Source organism: Oryctolagus cuniculus, chromosome 3 (genome assembly GCF_964237555.1).
Source record: "Oryctolagus cuniculus chromosome 3, mOryCun1.1, whole genome shotgun sequence".
NCBI classification, from domain to species: Eukaryota; Metazoa; Chordata; class Mammalia; order Lagomorpha; family Leporidae; genus Oryctolagus; species Oryctolagus cuniculus.
The window spans coordinates 117,857,800-117,875,689 of record NC_091434.1 but is presented as its reverse complement, the minus strand read 5'-3'; the positions used below and the strand labels follow the sequence as shown (position 1 = coordinate 117,875,689).

The 17,890-nt window shown below is 43.9% G+C and overlaps 1 protein-coding gene across 8 annotated transcripts in view; it reads right to left on the bottom strand.

Annotated features, from left to right (window-relative positions):
- EPB41L5 (erythrocyte membrane protein band 4.1 like 5) overlaps positions 1 to 17,890 on the bottom strand; it is a 126,036-nt gene that overhangs the window by 43,714 nt on the left and 64,432 nt on the right. For 6 of the 8 annotated variants that reach the window (XM_070071023.1, XM_070071027.1, XM_070071025.1 and 3 more), the window contains 4 exons: positions 17,531 to 17,637; positions 15,743 to 15,770; positions 9,986 to 10,028; positions 9,458 to 9,573 (listed from right to left, as the gene is read on the bottom strand). In XM_070071023.1, the coding sequence (XP_069927124.1) occupies positions 9,458 to 9,573; positions 9,986 to 10,028; positions 15,743 to 15,770; positions 17,531 to 17,637 (294 nt within the window). Of the gene's footprint in view, positions 1 to 1,549; positions 6,394 to 9,457; positions 9,574 to 9,985; positions 10,029 to 15,742; positions 15,771 to 17,530; positions 17,638 to 17,890 lie in introns of those variants that run through there. The other 2 variants (XM_070071030.1, XM_070071028.1) reach the window with 2 other exon arrangements.

Here is a 17,890-nt window from a genome sequence, read left to right as displayed (position 1 = left end):
AGGTTCTCTGGCAGGTGTTCAACAAAGGAGGTGAATAAAAAAAAATTAATACCAGATGCCCCAAATCTTTCACTTAAAACGCAGCAGGGGCTGGCGCTGTGACACAGCAGGTTAAGCCACTGCCTGCAACACCAGCACCTCATGTGAGTGCCAGGTTTGAGTCCCAGACACTCCAATACCCCTCCAGCTTCCAGCTAGTGCTTCTGGGAAAGCAGAAAATGGCCCAGGTGCTTGGGCTCCTTCTACCCACATGGGAGACCCAGTTGGAGTTCTAGGCTCCTGGCTTCTGCCCGGCCCGGCCCGGCCCAGCCCCAGCCACGTGGTCATTTGAGTCACACAACAGATCTCTCCCTCTCTCTAACTCTGCCTTTCACATAGTTTTTTTTTTTTTTTTAAAGCAATAAATGCTCCAGGTCTCATTACCAAATCTAGACTCCTTTGTTTTCAATATTCTAAAATACTTTTCATTATTATTGCCCTAATATGATTGTGAAATTCTGAAATGATAATGTGGATATTCCAGAGTACCCAACTCTTCATGCGTCTTTCTAGAGATTTCCAGAGTTCTGCTGCTGGTGCCCCCAGACAGAATTGAGACAAGTTGTTAAACATAGGGCTTAGCTATCTAAACTCCTAGAGAGTTCACAATTACACGATTTCTGAAGCTAACGGCTAGGTCTCTTTGTGGTAAGAAACTCCTCTGGGTAGTCATAAATAGTCTGGTGGCATTTTACCTCTTGAGATGATTTATACAATTACTCTGGAGCCCCCTAACCTAATGCCACAAGCTAAATCAAGCCAACAATAGCCCCTCTATCATCTCTTATTTTCGTTCTTCCCTTTTACTTTTCCTCTAGTAAAGTAGCTTACACTTAGATGACAAGCTTCATTAAGGAATCTGCCATCTCTTGCAAATCCTCACCACACACTGCTCTCAGTGCTTTAATTAAAGTTAGTTAATAACGAAACTAATGAAAACTTCCATGAACAACACAAAAATAAGAGCTACAGCTGCTGAGCCTGTTTGGAAGAGGAGCTGCAGGTTTATTGCCACACGGAGGGAGTCTTCGGTCACAGTCTCTAGAGAATGTTGTTCTCCAGGTCAGATCTGCCTTCTGCACGCCAACACAAACAATGCTGGCCAGCTGTCAGGAACAGCGTGAGAAACGCTCACGCCAGCGCCGCACCTAGGACTGAGGACACAGCTGCTGGTTAGGAACACAGGGGCTTAGGTAATGCCCTGCTAATAAAAAACCAGTGAGAACAATCCTTTCAGGAAGGACAGAAACATTTGTTTTTCTGCTTCAGTACAAAAATAGAATGCATCAGCTTAAAAAAAAAAAAGCCTCAAGAATCTTCTTTTCCTTTCACCAATGTCTTCGACAATTTTCTCACTACTTTAGGGAGGCTAGTACGTGTGCCAATCCCCATCAGCTCAAAGAGCTCAAAGCAGCTTGCCTATGACTACACCGGCAATGGTCACAAATTGTGAAGGAAATGCAGTGACTAAGCACTTCTTACACTGAAAGCGGCATGGCTCATGTCCCAGTTTGTTTTTTTTTTTTTTTTTTTTTTTTTTTTTTTTTTTTTTTTTTTTTTTTTTTTTTTTTTTTTTTTTGACAGGCAGAGTGGACAGTGAAAGAGAGAGACAGAGAGAAAGGTCTTCCTTTGCCGTTGGTTCACCCTCCAATGGCCGCCGCGGCCAGCGCGCTGCGGCCGGCGCACCGCGCTGATCCGATGGCAGGAGCCAGGAGCCAGGTGCTTCTCCTGGTCTCCCATGGGGTGCAGGGCCCAAGCATTTGGGCCATCCTCCACTGCACTCCCTGGCCACAGCAGAGGGCTGGCCTGGAAGAGGGGCAACCGGGACAGAATCCGGCGCCCCGACCGGGACTAGAACCCGGTGTGCCGGCGCCGCAAGGCGGAGGATTAGCCTAGTGAGCCGCGGTGCCGGCGTTTGTTTCTTTTTTAAATCAATGTTTTATTTATTTGAAAGGCAGAGAGAAGAGGGTGTGTCTTACACTCCTGATTCACTCCCCAAATGCCTGCAACACCTGGGTCTGGGCCATGCTAAAGCTGGGAACTGAGAGCTTCATCCAGGTCTCCCACATCGGTGGCAGGGATCCAGGTACTTGCTTGAGTCATCTCCTGCTGCCTCCCAGGTGCACATTAGCAGGAGGCTAGGATGTGAAGTAGAGCTGTAACTTGAACCTAGGCACTCCTATATGGGATGCAGGTGTCCCAAGCTGTGTCCCGAACACTGGCCCAAATAATTTCTATTACACCCGGGTAGACGTTAACCGAACAACATTCAATTCTCACAATTATTTCACAAGACTCATGTAAATATTTACAGTAACAGAGAATGGTAAGGTTTTTTTGCTCTGCAAAAGAGGGAGCTGAGGAAGAACATGACACCAAAGTCCACAGGATTCACAACCCCTAGAAAAGAGCTCATGTATCATATTGCAGGGGGAGGGGTGTGGAAGAAGAGGCAGGGACAGAGAGCGGTTTCTCCCACTACTGTCCCTTCTACTGAAAGCACCTCACTAGCAGGCATTCACTACAGTTCTGGACACCGGTATAACTGACGGTGGTAAGATTCACCATGAAATAAAGGATGGAAGCGTATAGTGGCAGAGATTCAGTGCTACCGGCACAAGTTGACCTTGATCCATATGATAAGCCCCAACACCAAGGATGAACAATGAACTAATGGAACTCAGTATATTATTATTCTCAAATCCAACAGTCAAAGCCTAAACCAGGAAATAATGGCCTTTTAAGCAATGCACTATTGGTTAATAAATGAAGTGTTTGTCCCAACCACGATCGTCAAGCATCACGGTTTAAACAACTACCGCATCCACAGTCACAGCTGCTGTAACCAGTACAGCCACGGTCCCCAGCTCTGTTTCCATCTGTGCACACAAAGGGACCAGGAGACCAACACGTGGGATCCTCTGAGGCCTGGAAGCCAGGTACCCGCACCAGCCCAGCCCTTCTACTCCCCACCTCCTCCAACTATTTCACTGTTGGGACGAAAGAGGCAAAGGTGAAATGCCTGACACCAGGGTGTGCCAAGGTGATCGGGCGAGGCTGGCAAATTCAAGCCATTATTCACATGTCAGCCAGGTACTCAGCTACAAGCCACATGAATGCCATTCAGGCCCTGCTCAACCCTTCTATCCTGGGAGACGAGCTGCCTCTTGGTCTCCACTAAGGACAGGTTTCTGTTTCCTGTCTTACCCTGCTGACACCCTGGAAAACTGTCCCCTAAAGACCCATACAAGTGTTACAAATAATGTTTCCTGAGGTCAACACTTTAAATAAATCCCACCCCAAAAAAAGGCCACTTGAATTATACTGATAGGAAACTTCAGAACGTTTATATTGGAATGCCCAAACTAGTTGCTTTTCAAAATAGACACATGCACAGTCAGGCAAATAAAATGTCTGTTTTTCTCTGTGAAGTCATTTAAAAGTGTCTGAGATTCCCCACCTAGGTCAGAAAAGGTTAGATTCGACTCAGAGAGAGGTAATGCCTTTAAAATGTTTCTACCATAAAAAGACGTCATGATGTTAAACAGCTCATTTACCTTTTGTGTGCCAAAGTGTCAAGATCACCAGTCCTGCGGGGTTTCTCTAAGTCTCCTATGTGCCAAGACACAGCTCAAGCATAAACCTGACCCAAGATGTGGAAATCGTGCGAAACAAAGTACTCGCAGTTGAATGGCGCGACCCTGGAGCCCGTGCTGCTGATGCTCTGTGGTCAAAAGCAGGGGCTGTCCCAGGAGGATGCTATGTCCCTAACCCAAGACCCAGACTGCTCGAGTTTGGGGCAGAATAACGTGCAGGGAGGCTGTGGCAATCTAATGCAGGCGGAGCTAACTGTGAGTGCCTCACAGCCCTGGGAACAACATGTGTGTGCCGCTTGGAAGTATCAGTAGCAAGAGAAATATTCACAATGCAGGCTGAGTGACCAGAAGTCTTTTGGACTGCAGATTTTTTAAAAATTGTGGAATATTTGCATACACATAATGGGTGATGGGACTTAAGTCTAAACAGAATTAATTTATGTTTCCTACACACCTCTCTCCACATAGCCTGAAGGTAGTTTATGCAATGGTTTAGTGTATCTGTGTTTTGGCTGCAACCTGTCGTCACATGGGGTCAGGTATGGAATCTTCCACTCGTAGTCTCCTGTCAGTGCTCAAAATGCCTTTGCATTTAAGGCTTCCAGATCGGTGATGCTCCATCTGCATCTGACAGGAGACTTTCACACAGCAATCTGACCTGTACCTCCCTGCTTTTCCTATGCCTGCTCCCTCTGCGGCCTCCCCCCAAATTCCTCCGACCAGCTTCTCTCACCAGGAATTCAAATGAATGATTTCATAGCAAGGTTTTCAAAGAAAAAAAAAACCATGATGTGATTCTTTAATCATTCAAATCTAAAAAGCACTGATTAACTCACATTCTAATATGTAAAAGGCCACTTTCAACACAAGTGCAAGAACCTTAACCCAGGGTTACACTCTGCCCACACACCAGTTTTAGATTTTGCTAAGCTATACTGCAGCTGTCAAGGTTAATTCAGAAGTTAGAGAAGTCAGACCCTGGGACTCTCTAGGAGACTGGGAGAGCACCGCTGTCCATCACACCACTCCAGCTTGTATAGGAATAGTACACTTACAGAAGTAGCAGCTCTTTCACTGTGGTCATATCCATGAAGTCTCTTCTAAATGGCACAAGCCACAGAGTTTCTGTGCTTAAAATATTGTAATCTAGATTCTTTTCCTGTTAAAAGAAGAATCACCACAAACAGTGGCAATAATTTGAGATCTTGCTGAACGACCAAAAGCTTGGAGGCCAGGAGCTGGGCTGTGTGAGATGAGAATTTGTTCACGCTCAGGAACAACTGCTGAGGAAGATTTTGGGTGTTGTCCCCGTGGGGATGACGGTGGTAAACTCAAGACTCGGCACCCTGCCTACACAGTATTTCATTCTCTTCCGTTTAGCTGACCATGTGTCCTACTAACAAGCTGTGTTACTTGTGAGTCCAGAGTGCAAGCCCTCTGCAGCCTTCCTGTCTGTCTAGCAGAGCATCCGAAGGATAAAACTGACCCTGGAGGTGAGCAGGATGGGTTGAACAGGTTAGCTTTTACCTAATGAAGCTTCGTTATATTAAATAATTATGAATTCTCAGAACATGAAATATCCTCAGATTTCTACACACATAGTTTAAAAGTTTTTAAAATTCTTCTAAAATTTGAAACAACTGTGAAAGAAGAAATACTTCCATCACCTGCCACTTCATCAGGAACAGACATTTCAAAGAGCTTGGATCGTGACATTCTGAAGTTCAAAAGGGACCAAAAATTCTGACACACATCCAGTCCTTCTAGAAATGATACGATTTTGGCTTTAGACATTTATTTTAAAGGTTGTACAAGGCTAGAATTTGAGGCTGTTACAAACCTGGGCAATCTGTCAGGTGTAGGTGATGAAAAAGAGAATGAAGTGAAAAGACAAAAGTAAATACATTTTCCATTTCATATCAACATCTAGTAGTAACGTAAGCATTCAGTTGGCCATTCAAAAGTAACCAGATGTACCTCCCCACACATGTGACATTATTGTGATTTTAGTAACTTGAAATATTTGTGTTTATTAAGAAGTAAAAGTGTTTTTAATTAAAATTACATTAATTAAACCCCTAGGCACTTAGCTGGTAGTTCTAAGCACGGGCCAGTTCAGAGAGTCACGTGGACGCATGGTGTTAAAACATACCATGGGAGGTTGACCGGCCATAACCAGACGCACTTCATTTCAGATGTGCCTTCAGGCTCTGACTGGTTTAACCTCAGTCTTAACTGAAGGGCACATGGTGGGTGGAGAAGGGAAAGCCTGCTCACAAACACAAACCTCCTCCTGAGACGTTCTGAGTGAGGCTCCGACAGGCTAGGACCCCGAGACCCCTTGCCAGATGGGAGCGGTGCACACACGTCTCCACCCAGAAACAGAGGGCATCATGGCTGCTTCAGAGCCTTTTGTTTTTCACAGAGGAATCAAATCACATCAGCACTATATAACTAGTGACTCAGTTCAAAATAAATTCTCCCAAGCACCCCTACTGCGATCCGTCCTTTACAGACACCAGGAAACGTGTAACCATCAACTTGCACAACAGAGTCCCATGGCTAAGGGGTTAAGACTTAGATCTCAGTCATGGCTGCGTGGCCGGGGATATGAGCACCGTGGTGGACTCCTGCATTCTTCACATTGTGCTCATGGACAAAATCAGTGTAGTTTCTATGTGCAGTCTGGGGTGGGGGCAAGGCCCTTGTGTTCCACTGGTTTCCACCACGTTGAAAGCAGTCACTGGCAGCAGAGAGCCTGGATGGTTGGGAGTGGGAGGGGAGCACAGTTAGTCAACAGGAACAGGAGAAAACGGATGTCATAAAGGAGAAAAGCACCGTGATGAACATGCACACGGCTACGAGCGGTTATCAGCACCTACCCATGCAAGGAGAGCGACCAAGAGTAACCAAGGGGGCGAGGGTCCACAAAGGTAAACGTGATGGAAATACGTGTAAGTAATCAGAAGCAGTTTAGTGAATTAATTAGCGGGGACCTGACAGAGAGCAAAACACTGTATCTGTTCCTGATACTGCCACAAAAATCACGGGCAGAAATATTGTTCGGGGTTTCAGTGAAAGGAAGAAAATACTCACAACCCACTTAATTCAAATACTTGAAATGAGAATTCTACGTTCAAGCCAAGGCACAGGTAGAGAAGGGCAATGCTGAAAATTACCCCCCAATTAAGGGATTTCACAAAACTGAAATCCAGGAAAGGAAATTTAGAGAGGGCATTTTAAAAATCCTCTCCCCTCTACGGGCCACGTCATTTTCCATTCACGTTTCCAGTTAACGGAGAATGACTGTGCCTTCTATACTCAAAGTTCACAGCATCTCAAAGTGAAATTCAACAAGTACAGGTGTGATGAGGTTCTAGCTCCCCGAAAGGAACAGGTGAATAGGCACATTAGATGCCATCTGGCATAGCACTACAGGACAGGCCTCTTAGAGCAGCAAGAGCGAAACATGCATCCGTGCAGGCCCTGCTCAGAACGGCCAGGGTCCTCCAGTAGAAAGAGCGGCAAATCAAAGCTCCGGGACACAGTAAAAGGGGCAGCATGTACTTAAAACAGCTACAAAGGAAGAAAAAAAACCACGTACAAAAGATATCTTTAAAAATTGGATTTTTAAAAACAGTTTCTCCCTAATTTAACTAAAAATATTATTTACTTTCATCTTTTTTCCTTGAGCAAACTAAAACAAGTTTTTCAGAATAAACATGGAGGGTTTCTTTTTTAAATAAAAGCATCTTTCTTCAACTTAAAGACTTATCTGTTCATCAGATCTAACACACAAAATTTGGAACCCTCCACTTACGGTCTCTAAAAATTTAGAAAATTAAATTAGGCTTATGTTATCCCCTATAGATGTAAGAGTTCTAAATACTATACCAGCTTTTGTTTCACTATTTATAAACTATTCACATAATTTAATCAAATGAATTATTTCTCCAAAGGTGATACTTTGAACACCTGATAATTACAGGTTACTGTTATACCAAGTCATTTACCCAAATAAGTTGCCATGAAAAGATGGCAGGGGTGGAGGGGTGGGGGAGACTTGAACAGGAGGGAGGTTTAGCTTAAACTGCTTATCTGCCAGAATTAGCATGGTCCATTATTCTGCCCAATTGTTCAAACCTGGGGAGCATTTCCAAATGTTATTAACTTATGACTTTCTAAAGGAGGACTGTGTTATAGTTTTCCAAAAGTGCTAAGAACTAAAGCATGCAGGAACAGAAAGAAAGGCAGACTCCACGGCTCCCACGCATGTCAGCTCCACGTTCAGTTCCACGCCCTTGCCGACAGGCGTGCAGTCTCAGCACAACCACTAAATGAAGGAGGACACACAGCTCCAAATGGCCACTTTCCTTGAAATTCAATCAAATTTAACGCTCTCTCTTTGAAAAAGGCTTTATCAAAGGAACTGAGCAGTGTGTAAAATAGCAAATTAAACAGACTTAAATGTGTACCCATTAAAATGGAAAAAGTCTAAACAAAGATTTAGTGTTGCCAAACAGGGTACAACCCATCCGGACTCTCAGTCCACATTCACGTACAAGGCACTATATATTAACACAGCTCTTTTTCAGCTGAAGTCTCAATACTATGCCTCCTTGTCAAGAGGACCTGGTGGTTAACAAGGAGAGACTGCATCGCTGCCTGCTGCAGCCATGCTCTCAGTAAGAAGCTGAGGAAGACTTTTAGTGGTGTCAAAAAATAAGACTAAAATTTCACATTTAGAAGCCTCAATATTTACACTGTTAAGCATGTACCCACATGTGCACATACAAGGTACCCCAACACACTCCCAAGTAAAAAAGAATTTTAACAAGGAGGCAATGGAAAAAGGCAATTTCCTCAATCGTAATTGCAACCCTAATTGCAAGTTACCTGGAACTGACGTAAAAAGATACTCAACCATCCAAAGCAAAGCACCTTGCAGTTAGTTACACCAAAATAACAGTGAAAAAAATTTCATAGCAAAGACTGAAAATAATCACCAACCACCACCAGGCAGAAGAACTGGCTGCACAGAAAGCTGACCAGCCCCTTGAGATCACCACAGAAACTCATTAGATTTCAGGTACTACACAAACTGAGCAAGAGAAAAAGAAGAAAGGCCTATGATTATCAAAGTTCATTCCAAATACGCATAAGAAGTGAATGGATGTCGCGCCCGATATGACCACTCCACGGAATCATTCCCACGGAGCACCCCCCTCCCCGCACCCCATACAAGTCACACACATTGATTTGGCAAAGAATGAATCCAACTGATTAACTCCAAGAAGTCACAAAGTATTCATATTTGTGTATTTACTGTTCATCTAGGAAAAGACCCTGAAAATTTTGCCTCCCAACACATTATCTTTCCATCTCCAAACAGAGTATGTCACATTTTGTTTTACTGAACCTGAATCATGTCTCCTCTTTGGCTTTATCTCCAGTCTTTAATGAAGAAAACACACCCCAAGTAGTAACACCTTGTTGTGTGGCGTACCATGGAGCACACATATTTTCCTTATCCATCTGGGAGGGCTTCCAGTGACTGGCAAAGCAGTCCTTTTCCCCAGAGAGCCAGCCTCCACTCCCGGACCAGGCTGATCCAGACAAAGGCAGCTGGCTGGTGCTGTTCCTCGAGACAGCTGCATTCCCCTCCCCATTGCCAGCCCACGTAACTGCTCAGCAACATGCTTCTCTTCACCTCACAAATATGAATAATTTGCCTTCAAGTATATAAAGTACACTTAAGATTATGGCTCGGAATTTGGAATACGGTCAAGCAAGCAATACTTTGGTTTAAGGCGTGAACAAACCATCTCCTGTCGTGCTGCTCTGTCCCAGGACTCCGTGGAAGATTCTCTATCTCCACCAACACAGGCCCGGAGGTCGTGGAAGGAATCACAGGCACAGCAGATCTCGCACTCCAAGCCTTTGCATAGAAATCATAAAAATCACCTACTCTGCCTTAATAACAGCTCTTTACAACAAACAGAACACTACAATGGATACTATCACTTAGCCAAACAATACAATGTCAACAAATGCTTGAAGGTTACACATCACTGTAGAGACAGATGCTTTAACCAAATATTAAATTTTATTCATTTTTCTGGATTGACAGAGATAGAAATGTTTTATAGAACATCTGTTCTGTTTATACCACCTGAGAGAATAAAGCAACAGGGAATTAAGGCATTACTGTACCACTCCAAAGATAAGAAAAAGAGAATTGCACAAAACTTGTACAAGGTCACAGCTCTCTGAAAATCCAGTTAATACTACCACTGTTTGCTGTATTTGACCATGGTGTTCCAGTGGTTGAGAGTATCATACTGTCTTACCTGTTGGGAGCCATTACTCTGTGATGAAACATTATTGTGAACACTGAAAAGGGGAAAAAACAGTGATTAAGAAACTATCTATAAAATTTCAGGGCTTCACTTTGTAAGAGTACCCTAAAGAAAACAGCACTTAAGACATTGTTTTATTTCAAATAAAGAAAATGAAGTATGTTATTCAAAACTAAGAATGTCAGAGGCCTAGAAAACATTTATAAGTAAACAACTGCCATTTCCATAAACCTGCTCATTTGATGTTTCTATTCAACTGTTACCTTAATTCTGCTTAAGATGTATACACTACTATTAACCTTGCTTCATCATTGGTCGAAGATGGTAAAAGATGGTAAAGAGCAGAACAAATCATTTCCTAAATTCAAGGCATCCAACTTAAATGCCCACATACACATCTATCCTTTCTTTTGTACACCACCACCCTCTCAAGAAGCACCCGTGTAGGGGCCAGCATCCCATATGGGCTGCTCCACTTCCAATCCAGCTTTCTGTATGGCCTGGGAAGGCAGTCGAAGGTGGCCCAAGCCCTTGGGCCCCTGCACCCACGTGGGAGACCTGGAAGAAGCTCCTGGCTTCGGATCAGCCCAGCTCTGGCTGCTGCGGCCATTTGGGAAGTGAACCAGCAGATGGAAGATTTTTCTCTCTCTCTCTGTAACTGCCTTTCAAATAAATAAAATAAATCAATCTATATATAAAAAAAAAGAAGCCCAAGTGTCAGCAAGAGCTCAGAACTTCCTATTTCAAAAGGTCTCAATAGAAACTTAAATGTTAGAAATTTTTGTGTGTACCTTCTCTTTCAAGTAATTTTATTTTTTATTTTTTAAAATTTTTTTTTGACAGGCAGAGTGGACAGTGAGAGAGAAAGACAGAGAGAAAGGTCTTCCTTTGCCGTTGGTTCACCCTCCAATGGCCGCCGCGGCTAGTGCGCTGCGGCCGGCGCACCGCGCTGATCCGATGGCAGGAGCCAGGTGCTTCTCCTGGTCTCCCATGGGGTGCAGGGCCCAAGTACTTGGGCCATCCTCCACTGCACTCCCTGGCCACAGCAGAGAGCTGGCCTGGAAGGGGGGCAACCAGGACAGAATCTGGTGCCCCAACCGGGACTAGAACCCGGGTGCCGGCGCCACAAGGCGGAGGATTAGCCTAGTGAGCCACAGCGCCGGCCCTCAAGTAATTTTAAAACATCTTCAGATTTTTAGTTTAGGTTGTAAACATCCTCCTGCCCACCCCCACCCAAGGCACTTTAAAACACCTCAACCTGTAATACAGCAAATAGGAACAAACTACAGAACATAGAAATACAGCAAATATTTGATTAAGTAGGAAATCAAAGATGAGATGCTACCACAATAAAAGAGAAGCAAAAGCTTGCTGACTTTAGACATTCTCATATACAAATAATTGGTATCTCTGAAGTAAAGAATTCACAAGAGGTAAAAGAAAACATATGCGAAGTTAGAAAAGAGAACCCCTTGAAAGAAACAAGCTACAATTTACAATTGCTGTAGCAATGGATCTATGCAAAACAGTATTTAAAATTTTTTTTCATTGATTTAAGAGGTAGAGAGATACATGAGAGAACTCCAGTCTGCTGGTTTGTTTCCCAGATACCCACAGTGGCTCCCAGCTGGGCTAGGAACTCAGTCTAGGTTTGCCATGTGGGCAGCAGGAACCCAGTTACTTGAACCATCACCACTGCCTCACAGGCTCCACATCAGCTGGATGTGAACCCAGGCGCTTGGATAGGGAATGCAGCTGTCCCAGCTGGTACCCTTAACTGCAGGACGTCACCTGCCTCGAAACGGTATTTTTAAGTGGATTTTTTTAAGTTTTTAATTTATTTTAATTTTATTAGAAAGGCAGAGACGAAGATCTTCTGTTTGCTGGTTCTCTCTGTTTTGCATAGATCCATTGCTACAGCAATTGTAAATTGCATGTGTGTCAGGCACAATTTCTTTTACCAACCATACTGCTCTTGCAGAACACACTACGTTGGGGAACATAACCACTATCCTAAAAATCAATGGACTCTCACCTGGCCTGCATGGTACATAAGTCAGAATCACTAGTCTACAGGATGTTAGTTACTCTCTGAAGCTTTTCTTTTACTGGCACTAACTTCAGCAGGTGATGAATAACATGAAAAAGAAGTGCTTATTGTAGGTGATATTAGCTGGATCACAGCTTCCTGCTTCAAATCATTTGCGATGACGAAGCACTGTTTTCTCACAATTATATGCACTCTTCCAGTTCCAGGAGTGCGAGAATCACTTGGCATTACCGACCCCAGCCAAGCTTCCCCTTTCTAAGTGATTACATGCAGTAATCCCCTCCCCCCGTTCATCTGATTTCTTCTACCTCTCTCCTGTCTTCCAGACAGCCTGCTTAGGCTATACAAAAAATACCAGTAACTGGAATATCAACCGCCCTTGAAAAAGTCCCCTCTTCTTAATATACTCTGTCAGTCAAGACTCACAAGGGAGAAGTTAAGAGAGAAACCATAATAAGGAAAATAACTGACATCAGCCAATTCCAAAGTTTACAAGGTCAAAAGCTCTTTAGGTCAAATAGTTGTACCCTTTCAAACAGTGTAGTTTTCCATGGTTCACTGGAGCAAAACTGTTCCCACACACAGAAGCGCAGGGCAGGCCTGAGAGGCCACCCACGCCAGGCCCAGCTCGGGCTCTCTGAAGCACGGGTGTGACTGATGCTCAGTAACCTCGGGGGAGCCCGTTCTCCCTCTACCCCTCACTGCCACAGTAAAAAGGCTCCTTTAGTATCCCACCTTCTGTGCTTTCCAGAGCCAGACGCATCACCAATGAAAGACAGCAACACTTAGGCATTAAAGTTAAATCATATTAATCCTAGGAATAAGACTATACCCACTTTTTGATCAGATATGTGAATTTCAGAAGCATGAAAGGCAGCACTTCACGTTTCAACAGCATCTCATTGCCTGAACACTGTTTGCCTCCCCGCTAACTTCACTAGGAGTTCACCCCTTACTGCAGCTCTAACACTCTGTCCCAACCTCCTTTGGAGGAAAGCAGCCATGACCCAAACAAACAAAACAGTTTAAAAACACAGAACACCGCTAATATTTCTCTGCCATTTTTCTTAAAAGCATACCTTATAAATAACTCCAAGGAAACAGTGTACAGCCCAGAGAACACATACAAATTTTTTTTTTTTTTTTTTTTTTTTTTTTTTTTTTGCCAAATTAACAATTCCCCATGGAAAGAATCCCTCGCGTCCTTTCTGCTCTATCCCCATATTTACCTGTAACAGCCAACTGACAGCCATGGCAACTGAGGGGAGCCATTGTTCAAAACCACAGACAGCTTTTATCGTTTTAAAGCCCTTAAACACAGTCTAGCTTCAATAGCTTTCCAAGAGAAAAAAGCAAACAGCAAAAATCTCAAAGTGAGGCTGATCATACTCAGTACGGAAAAGCAACCAAAAAGCTTTCTGAAGCGGCTTGGGCACACAAATTCACAAAGGCTCTAGATTGTGAGCATGGTCTGAGTCCGGTTCTTTCGTGGGCACTCAGCAGACTCTAACGCAAGCTCACGGCTGACAAACACTACACCACACCATGATTGTTACCTACTCATGTTCACGCAGCCATCAGAGCTCAAACCACACAAAGTATGTCCTCTAACCACCGCGGAATAAAATAAGAAAATACTCTACGATATCCACAAACTTGGAGATTCTCAACACACTGCTAAATAACCGAGAAGTCAAAGAAGAAATCACAAGAGATATTAGAAAATAATTTGGCATGAAGAAAAAAAAAACACCAAAACTTATGGAATCTAATTAAGCAATACTTAAAATCTACAGTTGTATGGGGCCGGCGCTGTGGCACAGAGGGTAAAGCTACCACCTGCAGTGTTGGCATCCATATGGGCTGGTTAACAGTCATCTAGGAAGTGAACCAGTGGATGGAAGACCTCTCTCTCTCTTGGCCTCAGCTTCTCTATAACTCTGCCTTTCAAATAAATAAGTAAATATTTTTAAAAATCTACACTTGTAGAAGTTATGTTATAAAATCAAAGGGAGCTAGCACTGTAGTATATTAGGTTAAGCGCTGCTTGTGACACCAGCATCCCATTTTGGAGCACTGGTTCACGTCCCTTGCTCTGCTTCCAATCCAATTCCCTGCTAATGCACCTGGGAAGGCGGCAGATGCTGGCTCAAGTGTTTGGACCCCTGCCACCCATATGGGAGACCAGGATGGAATTCCAGGCTCCTGGCTTCAGCCTGGTCCAGCCCCGGCTGTTGTAGCTGTTGTTTCTCCCCTTTTCTTTCTTTCAAATAAATCTTTTTTTTAAGATTTATTTTATTTATTTGAAGGACAGAGTTAGAGAGAGAGGTAGAGCCAGAGAGAGAGAAAGAAGTCTTCCATTCGCTGGTTCATTCCCAAATGACTGCAACGGCCAGAGCTGAGCTAATCCGAAGCCAGGAGCCAGGAGCTTCTTCTGGGTCTCCCACCCGGGCACAGGGGTCCAAGGACTTAGGCCATCTTCTACTGCTTTCCCAGGCCATAGCAGTGAACTTGATTGGAAGTGGAGCAGCTGGGACTTGAACTGGCACCCATATGGGATGCTGGCACTGCAGGCCACGGCTTTAACCCACTGTGCCACGGCACTGGCCCCCAAATAAATAAATCTTAAAAAAATAAAATAAAATAAAATAAAAGGGCTCTTGCACAGTGGGTTAGGCCACAGCTTGGGACTCTTACATCCCATATAGGAGTGCCAGTTCAAGTTCCAGCTACTCCACTTCCAATCCAGCTTCCTGCTTCATGCACCTGGGAGGCAGCACATGATAGTACAAGTACTTGCATTCTTGCCACCCAGGTGGGAGACCTAGATGGAATTCACGTCTCCCGGCCTCACCCCAGCTGTTACATGCATTTAGAGAGTTAAACAGTGCGTGGAAGATTTTTCTCTCTCTCTCCTTCTTTGAAACTCTGTTTTTCAAATAAATCTTACTTGAAAAGAAAAGAAAACAAAAGGGGCAGGCATTTGGCATAGTGGTTGAGACACCTGCATCATATACCAGACTGCCTAGATTTAAGTCCTGGCTCTGGCCCCCCATTCCAGCTTTCCTGCCAATACACAGCCTGGGAGGCAGCAGGTAACAGCTCAAGTACTGGGGTCCCTACCACCCACGTGGAAGACCAGGACTGAACTCTTGGATCCTGGTTTCAGTCTAGTCCAGACCCAGCTATTGAGTGCATTTGGGAGTGAACCAGCACATGGGAGATCACTCTGTCTTGGTCTCTTTCAAATAAGATGAAAGAAAAAAAAATTTCTAACAAATTACTACCACAGAAAATGCAGCAACATAGCATGTAATGTAAAAGAAAATTATATACCACGACCAAGTGGGACTTATCCCAGGAACAAAACTGCTTATTTGCAAATCCACCTCTGCTGTTTGAGCTCCCTCTGCTTAAGCACAATTTATTTATCTGCATAGCCTCAGTTACCTGCCAATAACATACGTACGTCATTCACATCATGAATAGCACAGATACTCTCACCTCACGGCTTTATTTTGTCACATCAGAACTGTATCTACCATTATGTACCTATTTGTCCCTCGCTCCATCTCCATGCCTTGGGACAATCTGACACTGATCAGTATTCAACAAATACTTGCTTTATTAATGATAACAACAAGTCCATAATTCCACAACATTCTGTATCAGTTCCTAAGTTACAAGACATTACTCACCTGGGTTCTTCGGGTTTTGCTGCATCTGCTGACAGAAGAAGAAAGGTAACATCTCATTAGTCTCATCCTACATGACAAAGTGCTTCACTAGGCATCAAAGCAAACGCTCCACTAGCTGCTTTACAAACTGTTTCCCAGGAGATTCAAAACCTTCATTTTACAACAGTGTTCTGGGGTTCATATCATTAGAGTCAATAATGTCAATTATCATTTTTTTAAAAATAAGGCAACAAGAACATGTTTTCCTTTAAAACAGTCCCATCTGCAAGCCTCCTAGCATGAGCTGACGGATTTTGAATCATTGTCAGGGGAAAAGAAACAACTTAATAGTTTTAAACCATCACAAATTATAATGGTTTCACTTACAGTTATGTATTATTTTAAAGCAACACCAAAAATTCTGAATATAAATCAGCATTTTAAAAATAATCTATACTATGGGGGCCGCCACTGTGGAACAGAGGATTAAGCCACCACCTAGAGCTCCAGCATCCCATATGGGCGCTGGTTCGAGTCCCGCTGTTCCACTTCTGATCCAGCTCCCTGAGAATGCACCTAGGAAAGCAGCAGAGGATGGCCCAAGTGCTTTCGACACTGCACCTACATAAGAGACCCTGACGAAGCTCCTGGTTCCCTGCTTTAGCATGGCCAGCCCTGGCTGTTGTGGCCATTTGAGGAGTGAACTAGGGGATAGAATCTCTCTCTCTCTCTCCCTCCAATTCTTTCAAGTAAATAAATAAATCCTTTTAAAAAATCAATACCGTGAAACATTACATAATAATTGTTTTTGGACACCACTGATGGCCCTGACACTGTATATACTTAAAATTCAATTTGTAGTTCAATGCTAATTCAGATTTGAAATCAAACACAAGTTTTAATTTATTTGTAAAAGTAAACCATGCTTTTTCTTACATAATGAAGCTATATAAAACATTTATGAATTTGGAAATATGTATGAGTGGTATACACTGATGATGAATTTTTTAAGGCACTAACGAAATTCTTAACTCAAAAAGGGAGAGAAGCTTCCTTATTTGCCATCAGCAGTGGGGCCACCACCAAGATGCAGATTTTTGTAAAACCCATACAGGAAAGACCACCATTCTTGAGGGTAAACCTCTGGATACACAGCCAAATGCAAAAGCCAGGATCCAGGACAAGGAAAGAATTGCTGCCGATCGGCAGACTGATCTTCACCACAAGAAACCAGAAGGTAGAGGGATGAGCTTTCCCTGACCACAACATTCAAAACTTCCTGGTGCTGCCAGGAAAAGGAGGAAGCTGACTTACACCACTCCCACGAAGAATCAGCAAAAGAGAAAGCAGGTGGCACTGGCTTCCCGGGAGCCCTAAGTTAGCTGCCTGCAGCAGCAGCGCCCCTCTGCAGGTAAAGGCAGTGCTGGAGCCCTGCGGGCAGCCGCCTTGACAGACACCACCATGGCGAATGCTATCTCACTTACTGGTTCAACAAACCAGGAGACAACTAATTGTGAACAGGAGTTAAGACACGAACTTTAACAAAAATGGAGGAGGGGGAGTGCTGCTAGAAAAACACTAAGATAGTCAATACTTGCTCAAGTAACAGCTGAACACAACCTCGGAATACCATCTGAGTTGGGACTAACGACAAGCAGGAATCTCCGCTTGTATCTCATGAGACTGATTATGCGAGAAGAGACCTTTGGATGACGGGAATACCCCTCAGGAGAGTCAGTGCTCTCGAGTAAACAAGAGCAGCCCAGGACTGGCCAGGAAGGACATGCTTTCAAACAGGCTGCACGACACCTTTCATTTGCAGAGTTCGGCGAGAATATCGTTTGCTGGGCCTTCTTTCAAAGGATGTGGATCTTCTTGCTTTATTGGTTTTTGTGGTCTGGTACTCAGTTTTCCCACTAAAATAAATGAGGTGTAATAACAAGAGTAAGTGAGTTGGAGGCGAACATAAATGAGATAAAGTCTGTATGTCAGTTCTCCCTGAAAGACTCACCCTGAACTCCACCCTGAGAAACTCCTCCTACATTCTGAGGTCTCTGCCATAGCAGATCATCCTCGCTCTCGACTTAGGGAAACATGCAGGAGGTGATACTGGCTTTCCCCTTGCCCATGCCCACCACGTGAGAACCCGGGGCGTGTGGGGCCACTGTG